At 40.0% G+C, this 27,324-nt stretch overlaps 1 protein-coding gene across 10 annotated transcripts in view; it reads left to right on the top strand.

The window, feature by feature from the left end:
• LAMA2 (laminin subunit alpha 2) overlaps nt 1–27,324 on the top strand; it is a 767,184-nt gene that overhangs the window by 694,267 nt on the left and 45,593 nt on the right. For all 10 annotated transcript variants that reach the window (XM_063443147.1, XM_063443149.1, XM_063443146.1 and 7 more), the window contains one exon: nt 20,851–20,971. In XM_063443147.1, the coding sequence (XP_063299217.1) occupies nt 20,851–20,971 (121 nt within the window). The remainder of the gene's footprint in view (nt 1–20,850; nt 20,972–27,324) is intronic.

The raw sequence follows: 27,324 nt of genomic DNA, 5'->3' as shown, positions 1-27,324 counted from the left end.
CGGTATTTCCCATTTATGAAGCAAGAGGCTGCCCTGATTCTCTGGACACAAATGGCAAAGGTGTGTGGGATCTCCTTCTACCCTTGATGATTACTTATGCATGGACAACTATTACAGCCACATTGATTTATTTAAAATGTAAGAACCTGTGGCATAATATGCAAAAATTGCAAAGGCACCACATTATTGGCCTATACCAAATTATTTTCTTGTTATACTGATTACTCTGATTTCTTGATCCCATGACCTTAGCCAGATCCTGTTTATGTCAAGATAAGCCACTCTAAAGTCATTATTAAGTGGCTACACCAAACAATTCAAATGACTCCAATTTGAATATCTTGGGTTGTCAACTTTTGAAAATGTCATGCCATAATAATTGAACTTTTCTTTCTAAGGCTGTCACAAACATGACATAGACCTAGAAAATCAATTTGTCAAAGTTTGAAATGGGAGTATAATATAATTGGCTCTGTAACTTCCCAACCAAAAAACACAAAAAAAGGAGAACATGGGGCACTGTTATATTTGTGAGATTTTGTTAAATAAAAATATATTAAGGTTTAATTGCAATAACACATATCAGATATTATGAAAATCCCTGTGAAGATAGATTTCATGTGAAAAAAACACAAAAACCAAATGGTGGTATTTGTGAAAAAGAGGTTACACAAAACAATTCCTCCATTTAGAATATCCAGGGTTATCTAATTTTCAAAGTGTGCCATGACGATGGAAGTTTTCATTTCAGCAAATTTCCATGTATAAGGACTGATATATACAGGTCCCATCCTTGGCCCTGTAACTTCTAAAATCCCTGTAAAACCTGTACATGGGAGTGCTGTTTTACTCATGGGTCATTGCTGAAAACAAATATGAGCTGCTTTTTTATAGCAGTAAAATATACAAGGATGATATTAAGAACAGTGAAAGTGCAGTTTTTCCATAACTTCATAAAATAAGTGCATAGGGTATATTGTTGTAATTGTGGAACATTGTGTTCCAAGCTTGCCCCATTACAGTCTATAATGAATGCGGCGGCGAGGCTCATCTTACTGTCTGCCCGCACCTCCCATGCCCCCTTTGTCAGACCTATACCTATACTTGCTTATAAATCGCTACACAATGCTGCTCCGACCTACTTATCCTCACTAATACACCTAATACACTAATCCCATCTATGCCCCTACGCTCTGCCGGAGACCTACATCTAACCTCTGTTCGTACTTCTACCTCTGATGCTCACCTTAAAAACTTCTCTAGGGCTGCACCATTCCTATGAAACGCCCTTCCCCTCTCTGTTAGACTTTCACCCAATCTCTACTCCTTCAAAATAATCTTTGAAAAATTACTTCTTTAGGAAAGCATATAAATTAAACTATGAACAGATTTCCCACCCCGCACCCTGATTCCTCTCCTGAAACTGTCATCAAAACAAAACACTAAGCCTTCAATGAACACTATCCTAGCAACTACTTTTCTACCCTACCCTTACCTTTTGTGTCACTATACCCCACTCCCTCTAGCATATAAGCTCATTAAGCGTCAAACTTGTCTGGTCACTTGTCTTGTCTGTTATCCACCCACTGTACTGTGCTACGGAACATGTTGCCACTTTATAAATAATAATAATCGTAGAACAAAAATATGGATGTTTCATTGCAGTAAAATATATAAGGATGATGATATAAGGATGATGAGGTAAACCGTAAAGTATGGTGTGGCTACAAAAAACACTGGACACACCCTATTTGTAATACAATGGGTTGTCTACTTTTGCAAACAGTATGCCATCATGGAGGTAATTTTCTTCCCTATGCTACCACGCTGTCTCAAAGTCGGCACAGGCCTAAAAAATCATTGTGTCAAATTCCCATTTATGAAGACTGGGGCTCTGGACATTACAAAGTATACAGAGATGGAAAAAAGTATTTGATCCTCTGCTGATTTTGAACGTTTGCCCACTGATAAAGAAATTATCAATTTATAACTTTTTGACATGCATTTTTTCTTGTATTTTTTTTTTGTTATTCTGTCTCTCACTGTTAAAATACACCTACCATTAAAATTACAGACTGATCATTTATTTGTCAGTGGGCAAACGTTCAAAATCAGCAGGGGATCAAATACTTTTATCCCTCACTGTATTTTTTAGCATAAAATAACTATGATAATGAAAATTACTATGGTAGTTAAATACCATGGTATGCTGAACTTAACCCCTTAAGGACCAAACTTCTGGAATAAAAGGGATTCATGACATGTCACACATGTCATGTGTCCTTAAGGGGTTAAGCAATGTTAAATTTAAAGAGCAATTCAATTTATAAATGTACAGAAATCAGCATGAATATAGCATATCGCTTTACCTCAATACCCCAGTTTTTTGTAGAGATCAAACGTGGTCAAGTGTATGCAGAGCACTAGCACCGTGTCAAGTCTTGTGTGCTTCTATTAATGTACAGTAAAAAAAAAAATGTTGTTTATCATCACAGTGTAAATGTTGTCCGGAGTACAGGTGTGATTTATGTCATAGTTGTGTATTCTTGTTGAAGCAACGGTTCCGGAGGCTACTGACCGAAAATGACATTAACATGAAGTATCTTAAACTAGAACAGCACAAATCTTAAAATCAGTCAAGATAACTACTGTTTTTGCCCATAAAATTCACTGTGTACTTCACCGTTAAAAAAATAGTGTTTTATACATAAACAGTTTATATTAATATTAATGGTGCCTCTGAGTCTAAATCAACTAAGTTTTACCATGAGAATACTTACTATTGTTTATAATGATTTGCCAGTACTTAAAGTTGCCTAGTTTTATCTCACACACACACACACACACACAAGTTCCCATCTATAAGCAAACCCATGATAACAAAAACAATGTAATCTCGAGGGGTCTGTTCAATCAATTGTGGTGACTTAACAAAAAACATTCAATTTTTTAAATTAAATTGCCTTATAATTTGATGGTTGCCAACTCAGTATAACTCAAAGGGTTATTCATTAAAGTGAAAATCCAGAGTGAATTTAACGTGAATTTCAAATTTATGGCCACAAGTTGAAATGAATGCATATCTAACTCAGAGAATGTTTCCAGTATGGCTGCTTTGAATTATCCCTCTAGTATTTAGTGAGTTAACTCTTTGAAGGTTTTATATATGTGATGCAAAATCACAGCAGTTTGAGTCTATACTCCGGTAACAGAAATAGAAAGACAATGGATTGACGAATGAACAGAAAGACAATTTGTGTTGTATCACTCTGTTCAACTCTTTGAGCAGTTATACAAATAAATAGTAACATGCACATTTCTTGTTAAAGGAACACTATAGCTTTAGTAATATAAATATGCATTCCTGACGCTATAGTGTCCCTGGTGACCATTTAGGTCAGTGGTTGCCAACTCAGTCAAGTACCCCCTAAAAGTGCAGAATTTAGGGATTACCCTGTTGTGTTTAAGGTGTTTTTAGAAAAAGAAAACAAAAAAAACACTTTAGACACAACAGGGTAATCCCTAAATCCTGGACTTGTAGGGGGTACTTGAGGACTGGGTTGGGAACCACTGATTTAGGTGATCGGGCTACTGCTGTTACAGCAGAGTTTTACTCTGCTATTTTATGGAAGCATATCTCTCTCTGTCATATTAATAGCCACTAAAGGCACGTTAACCCAGCAATGTAAACATTTTCGTACCTGCCAAACGGGACGAACGCGATGATGATCAAACATTGAGAGTAAGTGGACTGGGTGCCTATAGTATTTCTTTAAGTATGGATTTTTTATTATTTTTTTGCAGTCATTTCACAAACACCCATATCTAAATGAAAGCATTTAATAGTTTACCTTGTTCTGAAGGTTTAGCTTTAAAGAAAAAAAATGATATATTAACGCAAAAGTAAAAAAAAAAAAAAAAGTATATTATGCTTGTTTAGCCATACAATACATTGTTGCTAACACTAATACCAGTCTTGTCTTGGGAGTATATTTGTAACTATAAATATGTTGAATAACAGAAGCAGGTTCATTACTTTCCCTGTAGGAACAAATTGAAAGATGAAAGCTGTGGCTATTTCTGACCGTAGGGAACATTGTCTGTTGTTTGAAAATGCAGTCACTGTGTCTGACAGGCACTTCACCTTCCTCATAGGCAAGAAAAGGTGTTAACTTTATTTTTATTCTCAAATTTACTGCTACTAATGCCATTTTGCTCATATCTCTGTGGGATATCACAGATGTTGTAGGAGTTCTTTTTCCTAACAAGTATAAATCTCATCCTGGCTTTATTTTCATTGAAGTAAAATATATATATACACACACATATAGATAGATAGACAAATAGATATATGTATGTGTATATATATATATATATATATATATATATATATATATATATATATATATATATATATATATATAGTGTTTTATATATGTATATATATATATATATATATATATATATATAAAACTATATATATCTATTTGTCTATCTATCTATATGTGTGTGTATATATATATTTTACTTCAATGAAAATAAAGCCAGGATGAGATTTATACTTGTTAGGAAAAAGAACTCCTACAACATCTGTGATATCCCACAGATATATGCACACAAAAAAGGTGTATCAGTCAATGTTTCAAGTTCAGATTTTTGGACTGAAATGTTGACAGATACACTTTTTTTTCTCTTACCTTATGTAAATAAAACAACATTTAAAACTACTTTCAAGTCCCAAGAGTGCTCTCTTTTTTGCAACAGTAATATTCAGACTGGAGATGCACCTGGGCTAATTCAAAGTGGATATACTGAATTCTGGACTTTTGTAAAGTTATATATTAAAAAAATAAAACAACATGGAAGTCACAGTCCCGAGTGCTCCTATCACAACTTTCCACATCCTTTCTAGCTCTTCTTTTAGTCCTTGGTATTTGTCCACCTTCTCATGTTCCTTCTTCCCGATGTTATAGTCAACTGGCATTGCCACAAGTCAGGTTGGTTGGCTAGTACGTGCTTGTCTGTGGGGATCTGAATGTCCTGTCATTCTCAACTGCCCTTTGTGGTATCTTCCATCTAGACTTAGGCAGGTCCAGCTCATATTTTGTACAGGTGTTCCGGTACACAATCCCAGAAACTTGGTTGTACCTCTCAGTGTATTCTGTTCCTGCTAACATCTTGCAGTTGACTACTAGTAATGTCCCGAACTGTGCGCCCGCGAATAGTTCCTGGCGAACACCGCTTGTTCACGTTCGCCACGGATGGCGAACATATGCGCTGTTCGGTCCACCCCCTATTCGTCATCATTGAGTAAACTTTGACCCTATACCTCACAGTCAGCAGACACATTCCAGCCAATCAGCAGCAGACCCTCCCTCCCAGACCCTCCCACCTCCTGGACAGCATCCATTTTACATTCATTGTGAAGCTGCATTCTTAGTGAGAGGAGGGACAGTGTAGCTGCTGCTGATTTGAAAGGGAAATTGATAGGTAGGCTAGTGTATTCAGTGTCCACTACAGTCCTGAAGGACTCATCCGATCTCTGCTGTAAGGACAGCACCCCAAAAAGCCCTTTTTAGGGCTAGAATATCAGTCTGCTTTTTTTTTCTTCTGTGTAATGTAATTGCAGTTGCCTGCCTGCCAGCCTGTGTGTCAGGCTCATAGCATATACTGTGCCCACTTGCCCAGTGCCACCACTCACTCACTGGTGTCCCAATAGCTTGCATTTAAAAAAAAAAAAAAAAAAAAACTTTTTGACTGTAATATAATAGCAGTCAGTTTCCTTCACGCGTGTGCGTTTCAGGTCCTGCCAGGGCACAGTGTCACACCAGTGCAACTCATATCTGGTGTAACATTAGGGTACATTTAAAAAAAAAAAAAAATTTGACTGTAATAGATTGAATAGCAGTTAGTTGTCTGCCAGCGTGTGTGTCAGGCTCACAGCGTATACTGTGCCCACTTGCCCAGTGCCACCACTCATATCTGGTGTCACAATAGCTTGCATTTATAAAAAAACTAAACTTTTTGGACTGTAATATAATAGCAGTCAGATTCCTTCACGAGTGTGCGTTTCAGGGCCTGCCCAGTGCCACCACTCACTCACTGGTGTCCCAATAGCTTGCATTTAAAAAAAAACTAAACTTTTTTGACTGTAATATAATAGCAGTCAGTTTCCTTCACGCGTGTACGTTTCAGGGCCTGCCCAGTGCCACCACCCACTCACTGGTGTCCCAATAGCTTGCATTTAAAAAAAAAAAAAACTTTTTTTACTGTAATATAATAGCAGTCAGTTTCCTTCACGAGTGTGCGTTTCAGGGCCTGCCAGGGCACAGTGTTACACCAGTGACACTCATATCTGTTGTCACAGTAGCTTGCACGCATAGTACCACTAATCGGAAAAAAAAATGACAGGCAGAGGCAGGCCACCCCGCAGGGGTCGTCGTGGTCGTGGTGCTGTGATTCCCTTTGGCCCTAGAATAATGCCCAGTGTTCAGAGGCCACGTACCCTGAACTTGAAAAGTTCTGAGGACATAGTTGACTGGCTAACACAGGACACCCAATCTTCTACAGCTTCCGCTCGGAACCTTGACGCACCATCCTCCTCCAGCTTAGCTTCGGGCACCTCTCAAGTTACCACTCGCCCGCCTGCCGCCACCACCAACACTAGCACCACAGCCGCTTCACTTGATCTGTCAGAGGAGTTATTTACACATCAGTTGGAAGAAATGAGTGATGCGTAACCATTATTGACAGAGGATGTAGATAACAAGGATATGTCTCAGTCAGGCAGCATTACACACATACGGTGTGATGATGATGATGTTGTACCCGCTACTGCTTCCTTTGCTGAGTTGTCAGATACAAGTGAAGCGGTTGATAATGACAATGCGTCTGTGGATGTCACGTGGGTGCCCGCTAGAAGAGAAGAAGAACAGGGGGAAAGTTCAGATGGGGAGACAGAGAGGAGGAAGAGGAGACGAGTTGGAAGCAGGGGGAGGTCATCGCAAGGAGCTAGTGGCACAGTCAGACAGCATGCATCGGCACCCGGGGTCAGCCAGACAGCACGCCAATCAACGCATGCTGTTGCCACCACCAGAATGCCGTCATTGCAGAGCTCAGCAGTGTGGCATTTTTTTTGTGTGTCTGCCTCTGACAACAGCGATGCCATTTGCAACCTGTGCCAAAAGAAACTGAGTCGTGGGAAGTCCAACACCAACCTAGGTACAACTGCATTGCGAAGGCACATGATCGCACATCCCAAACGCCTATGGGATCAACACATGAGTACAAGCAGCACACAAACTCAACGCCGCCATCCTCCTCCTGGTCCAGCATCTTCAGTGTCACGTTTAAACATTTGTTATGAAGGAACACAACTGCAGATTTCGTATAGTTTGAATATTTATTAAAGAAAGTAAAAGGTAAAGACTTTAATTCCACTTTACAGGTACTGTAGCATTAAGTAATAAACGATAAATGAAGTCCACAGTTACATGCACTGTAGCTTTAAGGAGTAAACGGAACTGAAGCAGCAAGAGTCCTTTAGTAGTATTAGTTAATTAGATGATAAGAAGTTACAATAGCTGTTCCATAGACTTTAACTGAAGAAAGATAGATGCAGCTAACTGAGACAAGTATGTGTTGAAGTTAGCTGTAACGGTTGGCTTTAACGAAGGACTTTGGAGACAGGAAATAACAGCTTTAGATGCAACGTTTATCAGAGAAGTTTTACTTAGCTTCCGGCTTATAGAACACTGGTTCCCGAGATTCCTCAGAGGCAGATTATCCTGCATGGATAGAGTTCAGCTTTAGCCGTGGATGAGGAAAGGTGAAGGGAACTTTGCAGAGTCTTTCAGTCCGGTCTGGTAGCAGAGGCTTTCACAACGAAGTTGTAGCCGGGTTGTGAGTAAGGAACGTAGTTCAATAATCCAGCCCTGATCAGCTGGTGCAGTCAGATTAAATAGGGAGACCGAGTCATGAAGAGGTGTGGCTAAGCTCCGTGGAACCAGGAAGTAAGGGGATATTATAGTTAAGGCATGACAGTATCCCCTCCTTAATGAGCAACCTCTGGTTGCTATTGACTTGGTTTAGAAGGGTAGCGTTTGTGAAACTGGGAAACTAATTTGTCAGCATGAACGTCAGAGGAGTTTTCCCATGTATCTTCATCAACTCCATATCCTTTCCATCTGATGAGATATTGTAAGGAGCCACGATGGAACCTTGAATCCAGTATACTTTGAATCTCGTATTCTTCTTCACCCTGGACCAATATGGGATCAGGAGAAGTAGTGAGATTTCTTTGGAAAGGGTCAGGATGATGAGGCTTCAACAAGGACAATTGATTGGATCTTTGGCATACAGAACAAGATTTGACATAAGATTCGATAGTTTGGTCTTGACGAGGCCACCAACAGTATCTTTTAGACAATTCAAGGGTCCTTTTCATATCTGGATGACCTGCCAGAGGAGAATCATGAATTAATTCAAGTATTTTAATCCTGAAGGAGGGAGGCACGTAAATCCGGTCTTTGAAATAGTAGAGACCGTTTTTCTTAGATAATTTCATTGATTTAGGAAGTTCAAGAGCATCTTCACTGAGACCTTTAATGTCGTCAATAAGAGAAGATAAGATTCCAATGACTTTAGGCAAAGGAGGTACTTGAGGAGTTTTGTGTTGAGAAAGGACAGCTCCAATTGCAAATTCCGAAGCATCCGTTTCAAGGACATAAGGATATGAAGGATTTGGAAGTTGAAGGATAGGAGCTGTTGTAAACTTTCTCTTTAATTCACCAATGATTGTAGGAGGAGGAGACTCCAGTTCGGTGTCAGAACAACATGAGGTTTTAGCTAGTTCTTTCGTAGACTGAAGAATTGGAATACGTTGCAAGCATGTTTTCTTGCAATAATCAGAATCAAATGCAAGAGAGAAGGGAAACCATGAGATTTGAGGGTTGTGGTTCCTTAACCAGTTGATCCCCAATATAATAGGAAAAAATGGTGATGAGATGACATCAAATATAAGACTTTCCGTATGAGTATGATTGATGGTTACTTTTAGAGGGATGGATTCATGAAGTATTGGTCCCGATGAGATGAGGGACCCGTCAATCACTTTAACAGGTACAGAAGTTCTTTTACGAACACAAGGAATTTTATTCTTTGTTACAAAGGCTGAGTCGATGAATACTCCATTTGCACCGGAATCGATAACAGCCTTGGTTATGATTCTTTTATTGTCCCACTGTAATACAAGAAAGATAGGGGACATTTGAGTATTTGCTGTAGAGGGAAGTACACTTAGGATGGAAGAGGCATGAGACGGCCTTCTGCCTTTTGTCCGTTTCAATGAAGGACAATCAGAGACTGAATGAACTTGAGAGGCACAATACATGCAGAGGTTTAACATACGTCTTCGATTTTTCTCTTCAGGAGTGAGGGGACTTCTTATTATCCCTATTTCCATAGGTTCGATTGGTTCAGATGGGTTGTCAGGAGGCTTTGGAGCCCCTAGTTCCATAGGTTCACTTGTTAAGGAAGTCTTTTCTGGAGCTTTTGAGGGAGTGAAAGGTTTGCGGTCTTTTGAAAGAAAAAGAGACTTTTCGGCCTTTCTTTCTCTTAATCTTCTGTCAATGCTGATTGATAGGCGAATTAGAGCGTTCAAATTAGTAGGGAGTTCTGTTCTAGATAATTCATCTTTTACAGCTTCCGATAAACCAATTCGAAACTGGTTGCGCAATGTGATGTCATTCCATTGCGTTTCTATAGCCCATCTTTTGAATTCAGCAATGTAATCTTCAACGGGTCTATTTCTTTGCTGTAGTGTTCTGATTGTTAAATCAGCTGTAGCTTGTTTGTTAGGATCTTCATAGAGAAGAGACATGGCTTCAAAAAATTCATCCAGTGAATCTAAGATGGGGTCATCGTTTTCCAGAAAGGAATGAGCCCATGACATAGGTTCACCTCTTAGAAAGGAAATAACCGAACAAACTTTAGTTCTTTCTGTAGGGTAGGATCGAGGTTTCAAAGCAATTAACAATTTGCAAGAGTTGAGGAACTCCCTGTATCTGGAACGATCTCCATAGAACTTTTCAGGGTTACACACAGCAGGATCACTAGCCGAGTGCAGAGTAGTATGAGGAGTATGAGTTTGTAAATCTCTGATATAAGTGAGAAGTCTTTCGTTAGTAACTTGCAGGTCTTGCACACTTTGGGCTAGTGCATTAACTCTTTGATTCAACGTAGTTATAGTAGAATCGAAATCTGCTGGATCCATTACAATGGCTGGATTATTCTGTCACGTTTAAACATTTGTTATGAAGGAACACAACTGCAGATTTCGTATAGTTTGAATATTTATTAAAGAAAGTAAAAGGTAAAGACTTTAATTCCACTTTACAGGTACTGTAGCATTAAGTAATAAACGATAAATGAAGTCCACAGTTACATGCACTGTAGCTTTAAGGAGTAAACGGAACTGAAGCAGCAAGAGTCCTTTAGTAGTATTAGTTAATTAGATGATAAGAAGTTACAATAGCTGTTCCATAGACTTTAACTGAAGAAAGATAGATGCAGCTAACTGAGACAAGTATGTGTTGAAGTTAGCTGTAACGGTTGGCTTTAACGAAGGACTTTGGAGACAGGAAATAACAGCTTTAGATGCAACGTTTATCAGAGAAGTTTTACTTAGCTTCCGGCTTATAGAACACTGGTTCCCGAGATTCCTCAGAGGCAGATTATCCTGCATGGATAGAGTTCAGCTTTAGCCGTGGATGAGGAAAGGTGAAGGGAACTTTGCAGAGTCTTTCAGTCCGGTCTGGTAGCAGAGGCTTTCACAACGAAGTTGTAGCCGGGTTGTGAGTAAGGAACGTAGTTCAATAATCCAGCCCTGATCAGCTGGTGCAGTCAGATTAAATAGGGAGACCGAGTCATGAAGAGGTGTGGCTAAGCTCCGTGGAACCAGGAAGTAAGGGGATATTATAGTTAAGGCATGACATTCAGCCACGTTAACCACTGCTGTCCGCCTTGCCCCCTCTCAACCATCCGCCCCTCCGACTCTCGCCTTGAGCAGTTCCTGCTCATCTGCCCACAGTCAGGTGTCTGTCAAGGACATGTTTGAGCGTAAGAAGCCAATGTCACCCCCTTGCCCGGCGTCTGACAGCTGGCTTGACTGAACTCTTAGCCCGCCAGCTTTTACCATACAAGCTGGTGGAGTCTGAGGCATTCAAAAAATTTTTAGCTATTGGGACACCGCAGTGGAAGGTACCCGGACGAAATTTCTTTGCACAAAAGGCAATCCCCAACCTGTACTCGATTGTGCAAAAGGAAGTAATGGCATGTCTGGCACACAGTGTTGGGGCAAGGGTCCATCTGACCACTGATATCTGGTCTGCAAAGCATGGTCAGGGCAGGTATATCACCTACACTGCGCATTGGGTAAACCTGCTGACGGCTGCCAAGCATGGAATGCGTGGCTCTGCAGAGGAGTTGCTACCACCTCCTCTACTCCTCCTACTCCATCCTCTTCCATAACCTCCTCGGCTGAGTCCTCTTCTGCTGCTGCGTCTTGGGGTTGACTTGCCTGAAAGCAGAGAGTCACACCGGACCAGCACTCCTGTTCGCCCTGAACGCACAGGTGGATCAGTGGCTGACTCCGCACCAACTGGAGATCTGCAAAGTGGTTTGTGACAACGGAACAAATTTGTTGGCGGCATTGCATTTGGGCAAGTTGACACATGTGCCGTGCATGGCACATGTGTGTAATCTGATCGTACAACGCTTTGTGCATAAGTACCCAGGCTTACAGGACGTCCTTAAGCAGGCCAGGAAGGTGTGTGGCCATTTCAGGCGTTCCTACACGGCCATGGCGCACTTTTCCGATATCCAGTGGCAAAACAACATGCCAGTGAGGTGCTTGATTTGCGACAGCCCGACACGTTGGAATTCAAAACTCCTAATGTTCGACCGCTTGCTCCAACAAGAAAAAGCCATTAACGAGTATTTGTATGACCGGGGTGCTAGGACAGCCTCTGCGGAGCTGGGAATTTTTTTGCCACGTTACTGGACGCTCATGCGCAATGCCTGTAGGCTCATGCGTCCTTTTGAGGAGGTGACAAACCTAGTCAGTCACCGAAGGCACCATCAGCGACATCATACCATTTGTTTTCTTCCTGGAGCGTGCCCTGCGAAGAGTGCTGGATCAGGCCGTAGATGAGCATGAAGAGGAAGTGTTGTGGTCACCATCACCACCAGAAACAGCCTTATCAGCATCGCTTGCTGGACCTGCGGCAACGCTGGAAGAGGATTGTGAGGAAGAGGAGTCAGAAGAGGATTGTGGCTTTGAGGAGGAGGAGGAAGACCAACCACAACAGGCATCCCAGGGTGCTCGTTGTCACCTATCTGGTACCCGTGGTGTTGTACGTGGCTGGGGGGAAGAACATACCTTCAGAGAGATCACTGAGGACGAGGAACAGGACATGAGTAGCTCGGCATCCAACCTTGTGCAAATGGGGTCTTTCATGCTTTTGTGCCTGTTGAGGGACCCTCGTATAAAAAGGCTGAAGGAGAACGACCTGTACTGGGTGTCCACGCTACTAGACCCCCGGTATAAGCAGAAAGTGCCTGAAATGTTACCGAATTACGGCAAGTCGGAAAGGATGCAGCAGTTCCAAAATAAATTAAAAAGTATGCTTTACACAGCGTATAAGGGTGATGTCACAGCACAACGGGAATCTAACAGGGGAAGAGGTGAAAGTAATCCTCCTCCTCCCACGACCACGCCAGCAAGGACAGGACGCTTTACAGACGTGTTGTTGATGGAGGACATGCAGAGCTTTTTAAGTCCTACGCATCGCCACAGCCCTTCGGGGTCCACTCTCAGAGAACGACTCGACCGACAGGTAGCAGACTACCTAGCCTTAACTGCAGATATCGACACTATGAGGAGCGATGAACCCCTTGACTACTGGGTGTGCAGGCTTGATCTGTGGCCTGAGCTATCCCAATTTGCGATATAACTTCTGGCCTGCCCCGCTTCAAGTGTCCTGTCAGAAAGGACCTTCAGTGCAGCAGGAGGTATTGTCACTGAGAAGAGAAGTCGCCTAGGTCAAAAAAGTCTAGATTACCTCACCTTTATTAAGATGAATGAGGGATGGATCCCGAAGGGACTGACAGTGGGCGATACATTCGACTAAAAAAGACCTGATGAGGGGGACGTAACAGGGTGTCGTGGCTGACGGCCCACCGCGTGATATTTAAATCCCTAGCTCACCCCAGTACCTTGCCCTGTCGTGGTTTCCTGTTCCTGGTTTCCTGTTCCTGATTTCATTGTGAATCTGATTTCCTGGTATCCTGATCTTGGCTTTCCCCTGGTTTTTCTGAATTCTGATTTCCCTAACTTGGCTTGTGTAAACGGTATTGTGTATTTTCTGGCTTCCTTGACCTCGGCTTTCCCTTTGACCATTATCTATCTCTAGCCTATTAGTCCGGCCATTCTAAGGTCCGGTTTACGCTCTGTCCTTTTATTTTCCTTTTCTTGCCTATGTATATGTTTACATAGTTTCTGCGTGCTGGACCACGCTAGTAGTCGTGACATTGGGATTAAACTGATAGGAATAGTACTACTTAACACACCACTCCTATCTGGTGGCACATTAGATTGCACGCGCAGTGCCCCAAATTTGAAGTAGGAGGACCGACCAAGCATCTTTTTCCATCTCCCGGTTCCTAAAATCGATGCCTTATATACACGTCCCCTGATAGGGGACGTAACAGGGATTAAACTGATAGGAATAGTACTACTTAACACACCACTTCTATCTGGTGGCACATTAGATTGCACGCGCAGTGCCCCAAATTTGAAGTAGGAGGACCAACCAAGCATCTTTTTCCATCTCCCAGTTCCTAAAATCGATGCCTTATATACACGTCCCCTGACAGGGGACGTAACAGGGATTAAACTGATAGGAATAGTACTACTTAACACACTTATAATAATGCAGAGAGAGGCAATGCAGAGAGAGGAGTCTGAAGAAGAGGAGTCAGAGGAGGATGGTGGCTTTGAGGAGGGGGAAGACCAAACACAGCAGGCATCCCAGGGGGCTTGTTGTCACCTTTCGGGGACCCTTGGTGTTGTACGTGGCTGGGTGAAGGAAGAGACCTTCAATGACATCAGTGAGGACAAGGAACGGGACATGGCTAGCTTGGTATCCAACCTTGTGCAAATGGGGAGTTTGCGTTTGTGCAAATGGACTATTTGCGGTTGTTTGCGGTGCGTTAAACGGGGAGTTTGGTCTGTCACTGTGAAGTGGGCGTAACCCTTACACTACCTGATCGATACAACATCATACCTGATGTTTTAAAGCATGTTATTCCAAACAATTTAGGAATGTTAGGTGATTTATGCCCTTTATGGATTAAAACCAGACTCTGCATCAACTATGTAATTTTCCATGCGAGTTTTGCCATGGATCCCCCTGCGGCATGCCACAGTCCAGGTGTTAGTCCCCTTGAAACAACTTTTCCATCACTATTGTGGCCAGAAAGAGTCCCTGTGGGTTTTAAAATTCGCCTGCCTTTTGAAGTTCGCCCGGTTCGCCCATTCGCGAACATTTGCGGAAGTTCGCGTTCGCCGTTCGCAAACCGAAAATTTCATGTTCGCGACATCACTAGTGAAGGAGTTTCAGCATGCATGTGATAGGCATAAGGCTATCCTAACTATAAGATAAGGCCAGGGACTAATGAAAGTATTTAGAAAATTGGGCAAACTAGATGGGCCAAATGGTTGTTATCTGCCATCACATTCTATGTTTTTATGTTTATATATATATATATATATATATATATATATATATATATATATATATATGGAACATGGGGGGGGGGGTGGTTATATATATTATACACACTTTAGATATATAAATATGTGTTTCAATCATTTATTAATATCTATAATCCGAATATAGAAAATGAAAGGCAATCAACACAACATACTTATTAAAGGCCCCCGTACATGTACCTATCCCTCTTTCCATCTGTCCATCTCTTTTCCTGCCTGACTGCCACTCTGCCTGTCTGTTATTCTATCATTATATTATTCTATAATTTTGTCCTCTGAAATTTATATATATATATGAGAATGACTACCAGAATTAAAATGTTGATTGTCCTATTGTATCTGCCTAGTTTGTCTAACAAAAAAATCATACTAAAGTAGACAAAGCAACAGAAACATAGAAGCAACAATTCACAAACTGAATATAATATTTATTTATTATTTGGAATCAGTTTATTTTTGTGATACTTTCTGTTACTTCATATATTTAGTGGTCTCCCTCTGGTTACATTGTTCCATACCACTGGATGCTTTGGTGCCTACGTCTTTATCTCCAGTCAGAATTATATTCAGTGTGTGAGTTTTTGCTTCTTTGTTTCTGTTGCTAGTATCTAGGGTTAAGCCCATGGGCATTGCTGGAGCGCCCTCCTGGTGCATGGGATCAGTGTGGAGGTAGTGTTAATTCCCTTTAAAACCCACTTTCAAACGGATCCCCTTTTTTTCTATTTTTTCTAAAGTAGGCAAAGCATCTGAACACGATTAGCTGTAATTTACATTCATAGAATAGCAAATTAAATAAAAAGATATAAGATCCCTGAAAGTAATACAAAGCTCACCAGCAGATGCCTATACTAATTTTCAGTCCAACTTTCTTTTCAGCGATTTCTGTACTTATAAGTCGTTCTTCAATTTACAACACTGCTTCTTTTTTAACATTCAGGAAATTAATACTCAAACTCCCTAGGTCAGGGTCAATAGTCATTTTGAAAGCAAAGTTGTACTCGTTAATAGCTGATGATTTTCAGCTTCCTTATTCTACAGAAAACATAATAATAGCTTCAGAAATCACTAGGTTATACTGCACATACACAATGTTTTCTTGGATGAAAAAAGAGAACATTGAATTTTCAAGGACCTTGTATCACATGTAGTCCAAAGTAGCAAATTGTTATTACATTAAATAATATGTTAGTACTTAGGTAAATGCAACCTAACACCATGAAAAGTGTTATTTATTAGACTCTTGCGCACTGTTCTATTTGAAATATAAATGCATCCCTGGGCCGGCACCATGTTATTGGGATGGGTCGGGTCGCCATAGCAACCTGAAAGAGCGAACTAGAAGGGAGACACAACATAATGCTCCCAGTTGGAAGAAAAGCAAGGGGATGCTGGGAAATGTAGTTTGAAAGGCAGTAGCCAGGAGCTAAATAAAATATAAATAAGCAACCAGATAGAAATTATGGATAAGAACAATAAAATCAAGAGGAATAAAAACAAAGTAATATAATGTAAATATAAAAAAGCAGCACACATTAAAAATATTACAAAAAGTTAAACAAATCAAATTGAACATTTAACCCTTGAGGAGCCAGAGTATCTAGTTGAAAAATTCAGCTCATTTCAATCTTACCTAAAATCTTTGAGGGGGGGGGGGGGGATTTTTCCTATAGCACAACACTTTAAAAATGTAGGGTCTTTATTGTGTGTTAAAAAAGCCTTTGAATATATTTCTACAGGGTTCCGCTATACGAGTTTTTAAACACCTAGTACTCATGCCGACATACTAGTATGTCGTATGTAGTATATCGGCATGACTACTAGGTGTTTAAATACTCATATAGCAGAACACTGTAGAAATATATCAAAAGGATTTTTAAAACCATTCAGTGTTGAAACATTAGAACAAAATACTCTAGAAATTAAAAATATAATCTAATGTTATGGAAAACAAAGACATCTATTAAAAGTTAAATTCATATAATTAAGGATCTTTATGATATTTGGCGTAAGGTACAGAAGAAATACCTTTAGAATTACAATATAAAAATTAATATGCCACTAGATCTGTTAGTAATAGAAATAACCAATATACATTTTCAAAATTTGATCCAAAAGCAACTTAAAAATGTTTAATTACTAATCAAGAACAAAAAGATGATACCATTCGAAAAATTCATCAACGTTATAATTTAAACATCACAGAAAAATATAATTATCTAAGAATAAATAAATTACAATAAATTATACAAAATCATTTATTCATATCTTAGACCTCCTATAATTTATTTATACATGGTATATAATACCAGAAAATGTTTTTGTTTTTTTTTAAATCACAAAATTCAGATTCTACCTGTTGGAGATGCAATAAACTAATAGGTTTCTTCAAATATATTTGGTGGGATCAGATTTAACCAATGATATATGGTTAAATCTGTTTAAAATGATCTACAACTTACTCAAGAGAAAAATAAGTCTGAATCCATGAATAGCTCTTCTCCACTTAGGTGTAGATTAATTTATAACTAGTGATAGATTTTTATATATACATGTGTATATGTCAGTTAAAATTGTTATTGTTAGAAATTTGAGAAGTATTGAAAAATGTAATGGGAAAGAGGTAATTATATGTATAACTACAACAATTTTCCGAAGTACGGTATATATGACATGATAATAAAAATAAAGTAAAATAGTGATCCTCCTGTGGTATGAATGTAATGTGGATGAGCAAGAATGAAGGTAGAACAATATTTTTTATAAGGCACTTTATGTATAATCTATTTTGTAGTTTTGATTGTTTCAAGAAATTATAAAATATAAAGTTTAATAACACTTATAGTACAATGTAATAATCTACATGTATTGTTTATATATCATAATTAAAAAGAAAAAGAAAAAGAAAAGAAAAGCAATGTAGGACTGCAAGGTAGAGATGTTCAGAAGATATTTTGATTCCTGTGCCAGATCAAGGAGAGTCTCCTCGCAGCTAGAGCTAGAGCCTAAGGCAGCCTCCTAATCTGGCTTTGCTCTTTAGTACAACTGTAGCTGTAGTGTAGTATAGTTAGTGTCTTGTAATGTATTGTTAATGTATTGTGATAGATGAGTTAATGTTTAATATCAGTATAGTGTAGTGTTAATTTTGACAGCAAATTTTAATTTGTCATAGTATTTTGACTACAGTGCCATTTAGTTTTAGTCATCTAGTTGTTAGTTTTAAACATTTAAACATTTAGCTGACTAAACTCTAATGGAAATTTAAGCATTTCTCTAGAACTTCCATAACCGTATACTCCTGGAGGAGTAACACCTACTACAGTGTTATTGTTTATGCTTTAAGGATTTAATATGCAGTACAGACACATATTTAACTATAGTTGTATAAGTTGTCTTTATTACTTTAAAAAAAAAATTAAATTAAATAGTCTCATAAAGAAACAAGAATATGGCTTTTTTCACACAAAAAAAACACAGTAATTAGATATGCATTGATTGTAATAATTTACATATTACGTTGATTTCTCCCTAACATTTTCATCTATTTTGTACTCGTTGATGAAAATGTAATCTTCATTTAAGTTTTCGTCATAATCATTTTTATTTAGTTATAGAATCGTTTTCTTCTCTGAAAGAATGGTTTTGATGAAAACTATGACAAACAAAATTTGTCAATGAAATAAAGGGATCCTATAGGCATCAAAACAACCTTAACTTAATTGCACAGTTTATTTTCATAGATCACACCCCTGCAGTCTCACTGCTCAATTCTCTGCCATTTAGTAGTTAAATTACTCTTGTTTCTGTCCATGCACCCTAACCACACCTCCCCTAGTCACACCTCAACCTGCATGAAAATAATGTTTTAATTTTCAACCATATCTTGACTTACTTTACACTTAGCTCTGTAAATGAAAGGAGCACTATATGGTTTCCTGACCCTTATAGTGTTAAAACCACCTTCTAGCCCCCTGGCCCTCCCTTGCCTCCCTAAATATAGTAAAATTTTACTCTGCAGCACTACCCAAGATAGCAGTTTTGGCAGCCATCTTAGGAGTGGCCAGTGGAGTTATCACTAGACTGTAATATATACACTGCATTTTCTCTGGAAAGACAGGATTTACAGCAAAAAGTATGAAGGGAATTATTCTACTCACCAGAACAAATACAATAAGCTGTAGTTGTTCGGGTGACTATAGTGTCCCTTTAAACTTTAATGACACAACACAGGTGGTTCCTGCAGACTCTAGAAGACTTTTAACAGAAGGAGAAAAGAAATTCTAAGTTAAACAAAATTAGCAAAATATGAAGTTTAACCCCTTAAGGACACATGACATGTATGACATGTCATGATTCCCTTTTATTCCAGAAGTTTGGTCCTTAAGGGGTTAAACATTAGATGTATCTTTACAGGAAGTGTTTAGGAAGGCTGTGTGAACCAAATGCACGGGAGATGTGGCTGTTAAGTGACAGTGTAATATAGTGTGGGGATGAGGGCAATTTAAGAGAGGTCTACAATATACAAATATTCTGGTTTTGGAAATATGCTAATAAGGCACCTAGTTTGGTTGAAGAATTATCACCAACATAATGTTTTTATGTTTTTACTTTTTATTTTTCATGGTCTTGATGATGACCCATTTTGTGACTTGTTTTGTGAACTCCCAGGTTGATAGAGGTGCTGTCAGTGGTATATTATTGTACTATTCATTGTAAAACACCAACTAAATACATTTAAAAAAAAAAAAAAATGCAATGACTAATTTAAATGCTTTGCAATGTAGTACAGATGAATGGTTTTCCCTCGGCTATAGCAAGATTTCAAGCTGTGACAATCCACATATATTCATTCACAGGTCTACATTTACTTTGGTACATATAGTATTATGATACATAATTGAATGCTGAAGGAAATATATATATATATATATATATATATATATATATATATATATATATATAATTTATGTTGACTATTTTTACCTCTTTTTTTTCTTGCTTGCTAGCTAATCATGTGACTTGTTTGCTACTTTTATTTTAATCTTATTGCAATGTGTCAATTTATGACACAGCTTCTTTATAGCTTTTTTTTAATATAATTTTCAATGGTGAAGTTAAAAGATGGTGGGTTGCTGCCCCTCTGACTTGTTGCAGCTCAAAACCAGCTGCAACTCCAGTCATCGATAAAGGAGAGAATTTAAACTGCAAATTATGCCAAACACAAGGTTTTTTCCCCTAAACTTTACATTGGTAATGGTTTTGTTTTTTTTCGTTTAGTTTTTTCAAAACAAAACGGGTGGAGGGGGGATGGTTGGTGTAGACCAGTCACTACTGTTAATATTATAAATTACATTGGAGGTTCAGTTATATAATGTACCTGTATATGATTGAGTTTTGAAGATCATGAGATCCTTATTTAAAGTAATTAAATATAGTGCTGATAAAGTTAAGCCAAGTATAAATAAATGCAATATATTTATTAATTTACTATTTCTAACGAAAGCAAATAGGTTAATTAAAAAACAAAAACACTGTAATCTGGCTTCTCTGATTAACACATTTACTATAGCTCGGTGTATTGGCTATGTTGCCATGTGTCTCTGTGCACTATCTGGTTTTATATTCAGTCATTTAGAAGTGATTTGACAAATATTGGCTCTCTGAAGCACCCAGAGAACACTCCCTGCTAATCAATATTTATAATGGGGAATTTATACATCTGCATTATCAGTGTTTTTCAACTTGATAGTTTGAAAGCATTGTGATAACCCACTTTAGCACCAAATACCAGTATCCATATACTAATAATGCAGTAGTCTTAGCTCTTATTATCAACAAGGCTTAGCACAGGGCAGTCTGTCGTTCCCATGGAGAAAATAGTTTTTGTGTCTAACCATGTAACGTTAAAACCAGTACCCAGTCTTATCATGCTAGATATGTTTCTGAGAGTGCACGTAAAATAAATTAAATAAAAAACACATTAGAATTCTTATTTTCCTTTCACTATTTTTCTTTCACAGGTCAGAAGTTAATTTAAAAAAATATGCCGGCTGCATGAAAGATATTGAAGTTTCACGAACACCATATAATTTACTAAGCAGTGCTGACCATATTGGATTGACAAAAGGATGTCTTCTTGAGGTTTGTATTTTTTTGTATCTTAAATCATGTTCCATCTGTGAGTTACATATGTTACAGAAGACAATAGTTAGACACATGGCATGGCCTACAAGATAAAAACTTTTTTTTGGTATCATATAGACTTGAAGATTAATTTTGTTCCAAACTGGAATTTGTCCAAGTTTAGACCATTTGAATAAAATTTAGCCAAATCAAGAACCAACTGAAACACAAGTACGAGCATGTTAGTATTGATTTGTGATTCTGAATTATGCCAGAGGCACCAAAAAAAAGAGATGAGAAAAAGTTTGAGGACTATAGGACCATCACTTAATGTTGATTTTATTCAGCGATCATTTTACAGTATGTATATGTTTTGCAGTACATCGATTTGCCCATTTTTACAACTCTTTTCAATTGTTGTATTCATTTTTCGAATCAGTTTTTCGTTACCAAAATTCTGTTGAGCCAAACCAATATTTGGCCACATTTTATTTTAAAAGAAAATGGTTTGCCAAGTTAAATTTTCTCACTGCACAACAAATGTTACCTCAATATAAAAAAAATAAATTAAAAACAAACATAGCTACTGCAATATGTTTGTCCCTTACCATGCGAAAGCATTAATAATCAGATTTAAATACAATATGTTCTCAAGGTTTCCTCAACCGATGACTGGGGATTTTATTGTTTGTTTAGCTGTAAATACACTTCATTCTAATTCAGAACACCAACACATATTTTATATTTTAAAAAGAAAATGTAGTTATACATTGATTACATGCACATTTCAAAACACACATCTATTTGTCCTGACTACCCTATGTTTAATTTGTGTAGCCATCATGTGCTACAATGTGGTAGTTACAGGAAGTAGGTCTACTAATGGCCAGTGATATGAGAATGTGCAGATGAATTACATCTAGATTCCTCTATTGGGTGTTTGAGAAGCATTACAAAAGATTACAATTTGGGGATTACTGATAGTGGGAAGCTAGTCCTTATGTGCACTTCTAGCTCCATGTTCTCAAAACCTTACCTAATGAGACATTATGTCCTCTTCAAAACCATAATACTACTGATAAATGTATTCGTGAAACCATTATGGTGGTTTTACTTTTGTTGATCTACGTTCTTGTCCAGTGGGGGACTTTTATGCGGTTGACTACAAATTATTTTAATCTCACAGATATTTCCTGATGACATGTCGCTACATGGCTTGGATTGTACTGATGAAGCCCTAGCTATGACGGTTCATTGCGATATGTGCCTCCAGCCCAAATAATCTAAATCCCAAGGTAGCATGGCCCTGGCTCATTCAGGTGACATGGGAACTGCTCCAAAATAAATTGGCACATCTATGTGTAGAGGTGTGGGGATTGACCAAGACATAGGGGCTTGCACTTATGCAATCTCAGCAACTATGATGCCGAACACATGCTTCTGTCTGCCACTTCCTTATCATGCAAACTTTAGTCTGATATTGATTCTTGTATTTTATTTCTATTTTATGTTAAAAATAAAAAATGATGCTGTAAACAGTGTAAACTTTCAATGTCATTGTATCTTGCTTCATGGTATACGTCTTTAATAAAGCATTTTAAAAAAAAATTAAGTACAAGAAAAAATGAAATGCAATAAATATTAGGAAATGTCAGGATTCCTCCCCGCTGTTCTTTCTCACACTGTTTGAAGAAAATATAAATAAGCATCATCAGGAAAATACAAAAGATTATGTTCTCAGTTCTGCTACCTCATAAAGTCTTTCATAGCAGTGCGTAAAAAGTATAGATGAAATGTGATTTATTTTTTGCTAAACTTTGTTGACATATTTTGGATTATGTTTGTCTAACTTTGGTTGTGCTGTTTTCTTATCCTTTCCAAGTGATTGATACTTGATTTATTTTCGTGCTTGAATTATGGAGGTAAATAAATTTGAAACAGTGGATGCTTTGTGGCATACAAAGAGATATGGTATAATAGTGTAGAACAAGCATGTCAAACTCAAAGGCTAGCAAGTGCCAAATAAACAATGTTTAAGTTTAAGTGGGCCACAAAAAAAACAAACATGTAAATTTTCATAGAAATGTAGGTTTGTTTTGAAAAGTACAGTATTAAAAAAATAGAAATGACCCCCTCTACTAAACTCCAGTCCCCCCTCGTCTACTAAATCCCAGCCCCCCCTCATCTACTAAATCCCAGTCCCCCCTTGTCTACTAAATCCCAGTCCCCCGTCTACTAACCCCTGCCCCTGTTCTCACTCACACTCACTGACAGACATACACACACACACTGACATACACACAGAATCACTCCAACACACACATGCACTCACAGACACACACATTCACTGACAGACACACACTAACTGACAAACAGGCTCCTTCACAGACACACACACTCACTCACAGATACACAGAATAACTCAGACACACATGCTCCCTTTACAGACACACACTGACATACACACACACACATAGACTCACTGACAGACACACACTGACAGAGAGACACACACACAGACAGACAGACACACACACACACACACACAGCCATATATACACACACAGACAGCCATTCACACAGACAGACAGCCATGCACAAAGACAACTAACCATGCACACAGACAGCCACACACACAGACAACAATACATAGAATGTGACGGCAGATAAGAACCATTCGGCCCATCTAGTCTGCCCAATTTTTTTTAAATACTTTAATTAGTCCCTGGCCTTATCTTATAGTTAGGATAGCCTTATGCATATCTCACGCATGCGTAAACTCCTTTACTGTGTTAACCTCTACCACTTCAGCTGGTAGCCTATTCCATGCATCCACTACCCTTTCAGTAAAGTAATACTTCCGGATATTATTTTTAAACCTTTGCCCCTCTAATTTAAGACTATGTCCTCTTGTTGTGGTAGTTTTTCTTCTTTTAAATATAGTCTCCTCCTTTACTGTGTTGATTCCCTTTATGCATTTAAATGGTTCTGTCATATCCCCCCTGTCTCGTCTTTCCTCCAAGCTATACATGTTAAGATCCTTGACCGCCTCAGACTTTGCAACTGTGGAAGAGGTTTCTGCTCTGCTCCAGTCCTCCCGCCCCACCACCTGCTCCCTAGATCCAATTTCTTTGCATCTCATCTGTACTCTGTCTTCTTCTCTTTCTCTACCTCTCACTAAAATTCTCAATACCTCTCTCTCCTTGGCATATTTCCATTTCTCTACAAACATGCAACTTTAACACCAATTGTAAAGAGGCCCAACCATGACCCTAACTCCCTGTCCAACTACCGTCCTATCTCTCTACTGCCTTTTGCATCCAAGATCTTTGAAAGAGTTGTGTATGCGAGATTGACAGACTTTCTTGAGTCCAATTCTCTGCTAGACCTGCTTCAGTTCGGCCTGTGATGTGTGCAACGTAAGCGCCTCAAGGTCGTCTTTCAGGCCTGAGATTTGTTTTTCAAGTTCTGCTGCCGTGTAGGCCTTGATGTCCGCTGAGGTTTCCCTGAGTAGCTTTCTCAGATTGCCCATGGTTAGATGAGCTGCTGGGTCATCAGGGACATCACTATCCTTGGTGTCTGAGTCTGAGTGATGTGGGCCTTGGGGTAAAGATGGCCGCCCTTGTTTTGAGCTGCAGAATCGCGTGGCCACCGATGGCGTTTGTTCTTTCCGTTTTTTATTGCCTCCCATGGCGGGTAGACAGTGACGGCTTCTATGTTTGTGCGTGGTGCTGTTTGTTTCACATGGATTGGTTATATTTGTCGCTGATGGAGGCTGATTGTATGCTCAGGGGAGAGGGAGCTCAGGACTCACGCTGTCATCTTCATCGGTGGTCAGGCTCCGCCCCCTTATTTTGTTTTTAATCTAACTAATCCTTGTTTTACTTTCCTTTTCTCATTTATGTATCTAAAAAATGTTTTGTCCGCTTTTTTTTTACTGACTTTGCTATTTTCTCTTCTGTGTGGTATTTGGAAGCTCTTATTACTTGCTTAGCCTCTTTCTGCCTAATCTTATAGATCTGTTTGTCTTCATCACTAAGGTTATTTTTTATAATTACTAAATGCTAACTTTATATTTTTTTTCTATTTTGGCCACATCTGTGAAGTACCACAGTCGTTTCATAAATTGTTTGCTTTTACTGACAAGCCTAATGCAATTTGTTGCCTTCAGCAGTGCAACGTTTAAATAATCCCATTTCTCTTGGACTCCATTTAAATTGCTCCAGTCTGATAAGGGCTCCTTTACATATATTCTAATTTTATAAAAGTTTGTTTTTCTAAAATCTAAAACTTTTGTTTTTGTGTGGTGTGACTCAGTCACTGTTCTTATATTAAACCAGAGTGATTGATGATCACTGGATCCTAAACTTTCACCTACAGTAATATCTGATACCAAATCTCCATTTGTTAACACTAAATCTAGTATGGCCTCTTTACGAGTTGGCTCCTCAACAACTTGTTTTATAGACAATACCAGTAGGGAGTTTAGAATATGTGTGCTCCTGGCACAAGCAGCTGTTTTGGTTTTCCAGTTCACATCCGGAAGATGAAAGTCACTCATGATGATAACTTCCCCCTTCATTGTCATTTTAGCTATTTCCTCAACTAGTAGATTATCTAACTCTTCTATTTGTCCTGGGGGTCTATAAAATCACAGTGCTCTGTGTCATTTTACAAGCGTGGGAAAGTTCTTTGGAACTTTCCCACGCTTGTAAAATGACACAGAGCACTGTGATTGGATGGATTTCAAGCCATCCAATCACAGTGCTCTGTGTCATTTTACAAGCGTGGGAAAATTCCAAAGAACTTTCCCACGCTTGTAAAATGACACAGAGCACTGTGATTGGATGGATTTCAAGCCATCCAATCACAGTGCTCTGTGTCATTTTACAAGCATGGGAAAATTCCAAAGAACTTTCCCACGCTTGTAAAATGACAAAGAGCACTCTGATTGGCTTAAACCCACCAATCAGAGTGTTCTTAGGGTAATTGCAGGGTGGGGCAAGGCTTTATAAGCCTTGCCCCGCCCTGCGGAGCTCAGTCTGCGCGGAGCCCTCCATGGGTGAAGATGGATTATTTTTATGTGCGCTCGGGTTTTTTCTTTTTCGTCCGTTTTTTTTTTTTTGCGCTCGGGTTTTTTATTTTATTTTTAGTTCGACGGCTATGATGGTTTTTTATTTGGCCTTTTTTGGGGCTGAAAAATGAAGATTTTAGAAAAAAGAAGACGTCGAATGGTAAGTTTAATTTTACTTTACAGGTTAGCAATTTTATTCCCCCCTCGCTATTTTTTAGGGTGAGGGGGGTAGGTAGGGGCATTTTTTATTTGGGTGGGGGGTGGGTGACTAGGGGCTTGGGCACCCCTAGTCACCTTGATGGGGGGGGGAATTTACTTAGTGCCCCCACCCGCCGCCCAGGGGTGGGGGCCGGGGGGGGGAGGACAGTAGGTCCCCCCCCTCTTATTACCATTATGGTCCCCACCCGCCGGCCAGGGGTGGGGGCCGGGGGGGAGGACAGTAGGTCCCCCCCTACTACTATTATGGCCCCCACCCGCCGCCCAGGGGTGGGGGCTGGGGGGGGGGAGGACAGTAGGTCCCCCCCCTCTTATTACCATTATGGCCCCCACCCGCCGGCCAGGGGTGGGGGCCGGGGGGGAGGACAGTAGGTCCCCCCCCTACTACTATTATGGCCCCCACCTGCCGCCCAGGGGTGGGGGCCGGGGGGGGAGGACAGTAGGTCCCCCCCCCTCTTATTACCATTATGGCCCCCACCCGCCGGCCAGGGGTGGGGGCCGGGGGGGTGGACAGTAGGTCCCCCCCCTACTACTATTATGGCCCCCACCTGCCGCCCAGCGGTGGGGGCCGGGGGGGGAGGACAGTAGGTCCCCCCCCTCTTATTACCATTATGGCCCCCACCCGCCGCCCAGGGGTGGGGGCCGGGGGGGGAGGACAGTAGGTCCCCCTCTTATTACCATTATGGCCCGCACCCGCCGCCCAGGGGTGGGGGCCGGGGGGGGGAGGACAGTAGGTCCCCCCCCTCTTATTACCATTATGGCCCCCACCCGCCGGCCAGGGGTGGGGGCCGGGGGGGAGGACAGTAGGTCCCCCCCTACTACTATTATGGCCCCCACCTGCCGCCCAGGGGTGGGGGCCGGGGGGGGAGGACAGTAGGTCCCCCCCCTCTTATTACCATTATGGCCCCCACCCGCCGGCCAGGGGTGGGGGCCGGGGGGGAGGACAGTAGGTCCCCCCCCTACTACTATTATGGCCCCCACCTGCCGCCCAGGGGTGGGGGCCGGGGGGGGAGGACAGTAGGTCCCCCCCCTATTATTACCATTATGGCCCCCACCCGCCGCCCAGGGGTGGGGGCCGGGG

Source organism: Pelobates fuscus, chromosome 2, assembly GCF_036172605.1.
Source record: "Pelobates fuscus isolate aPelFus1 chromosome 2, aPelFus1.pri, whole genome shotgun sequence".
NCBI classification, from domain to species: Eukaryota; Metazoa; Chordata; class Amphibia; order Anura; family Pelobatidae; genus Pelobates; species Pelobates fuscus.
This window is presented reverse-complemented; position numbering and strand designations above follow the sequence as displayed.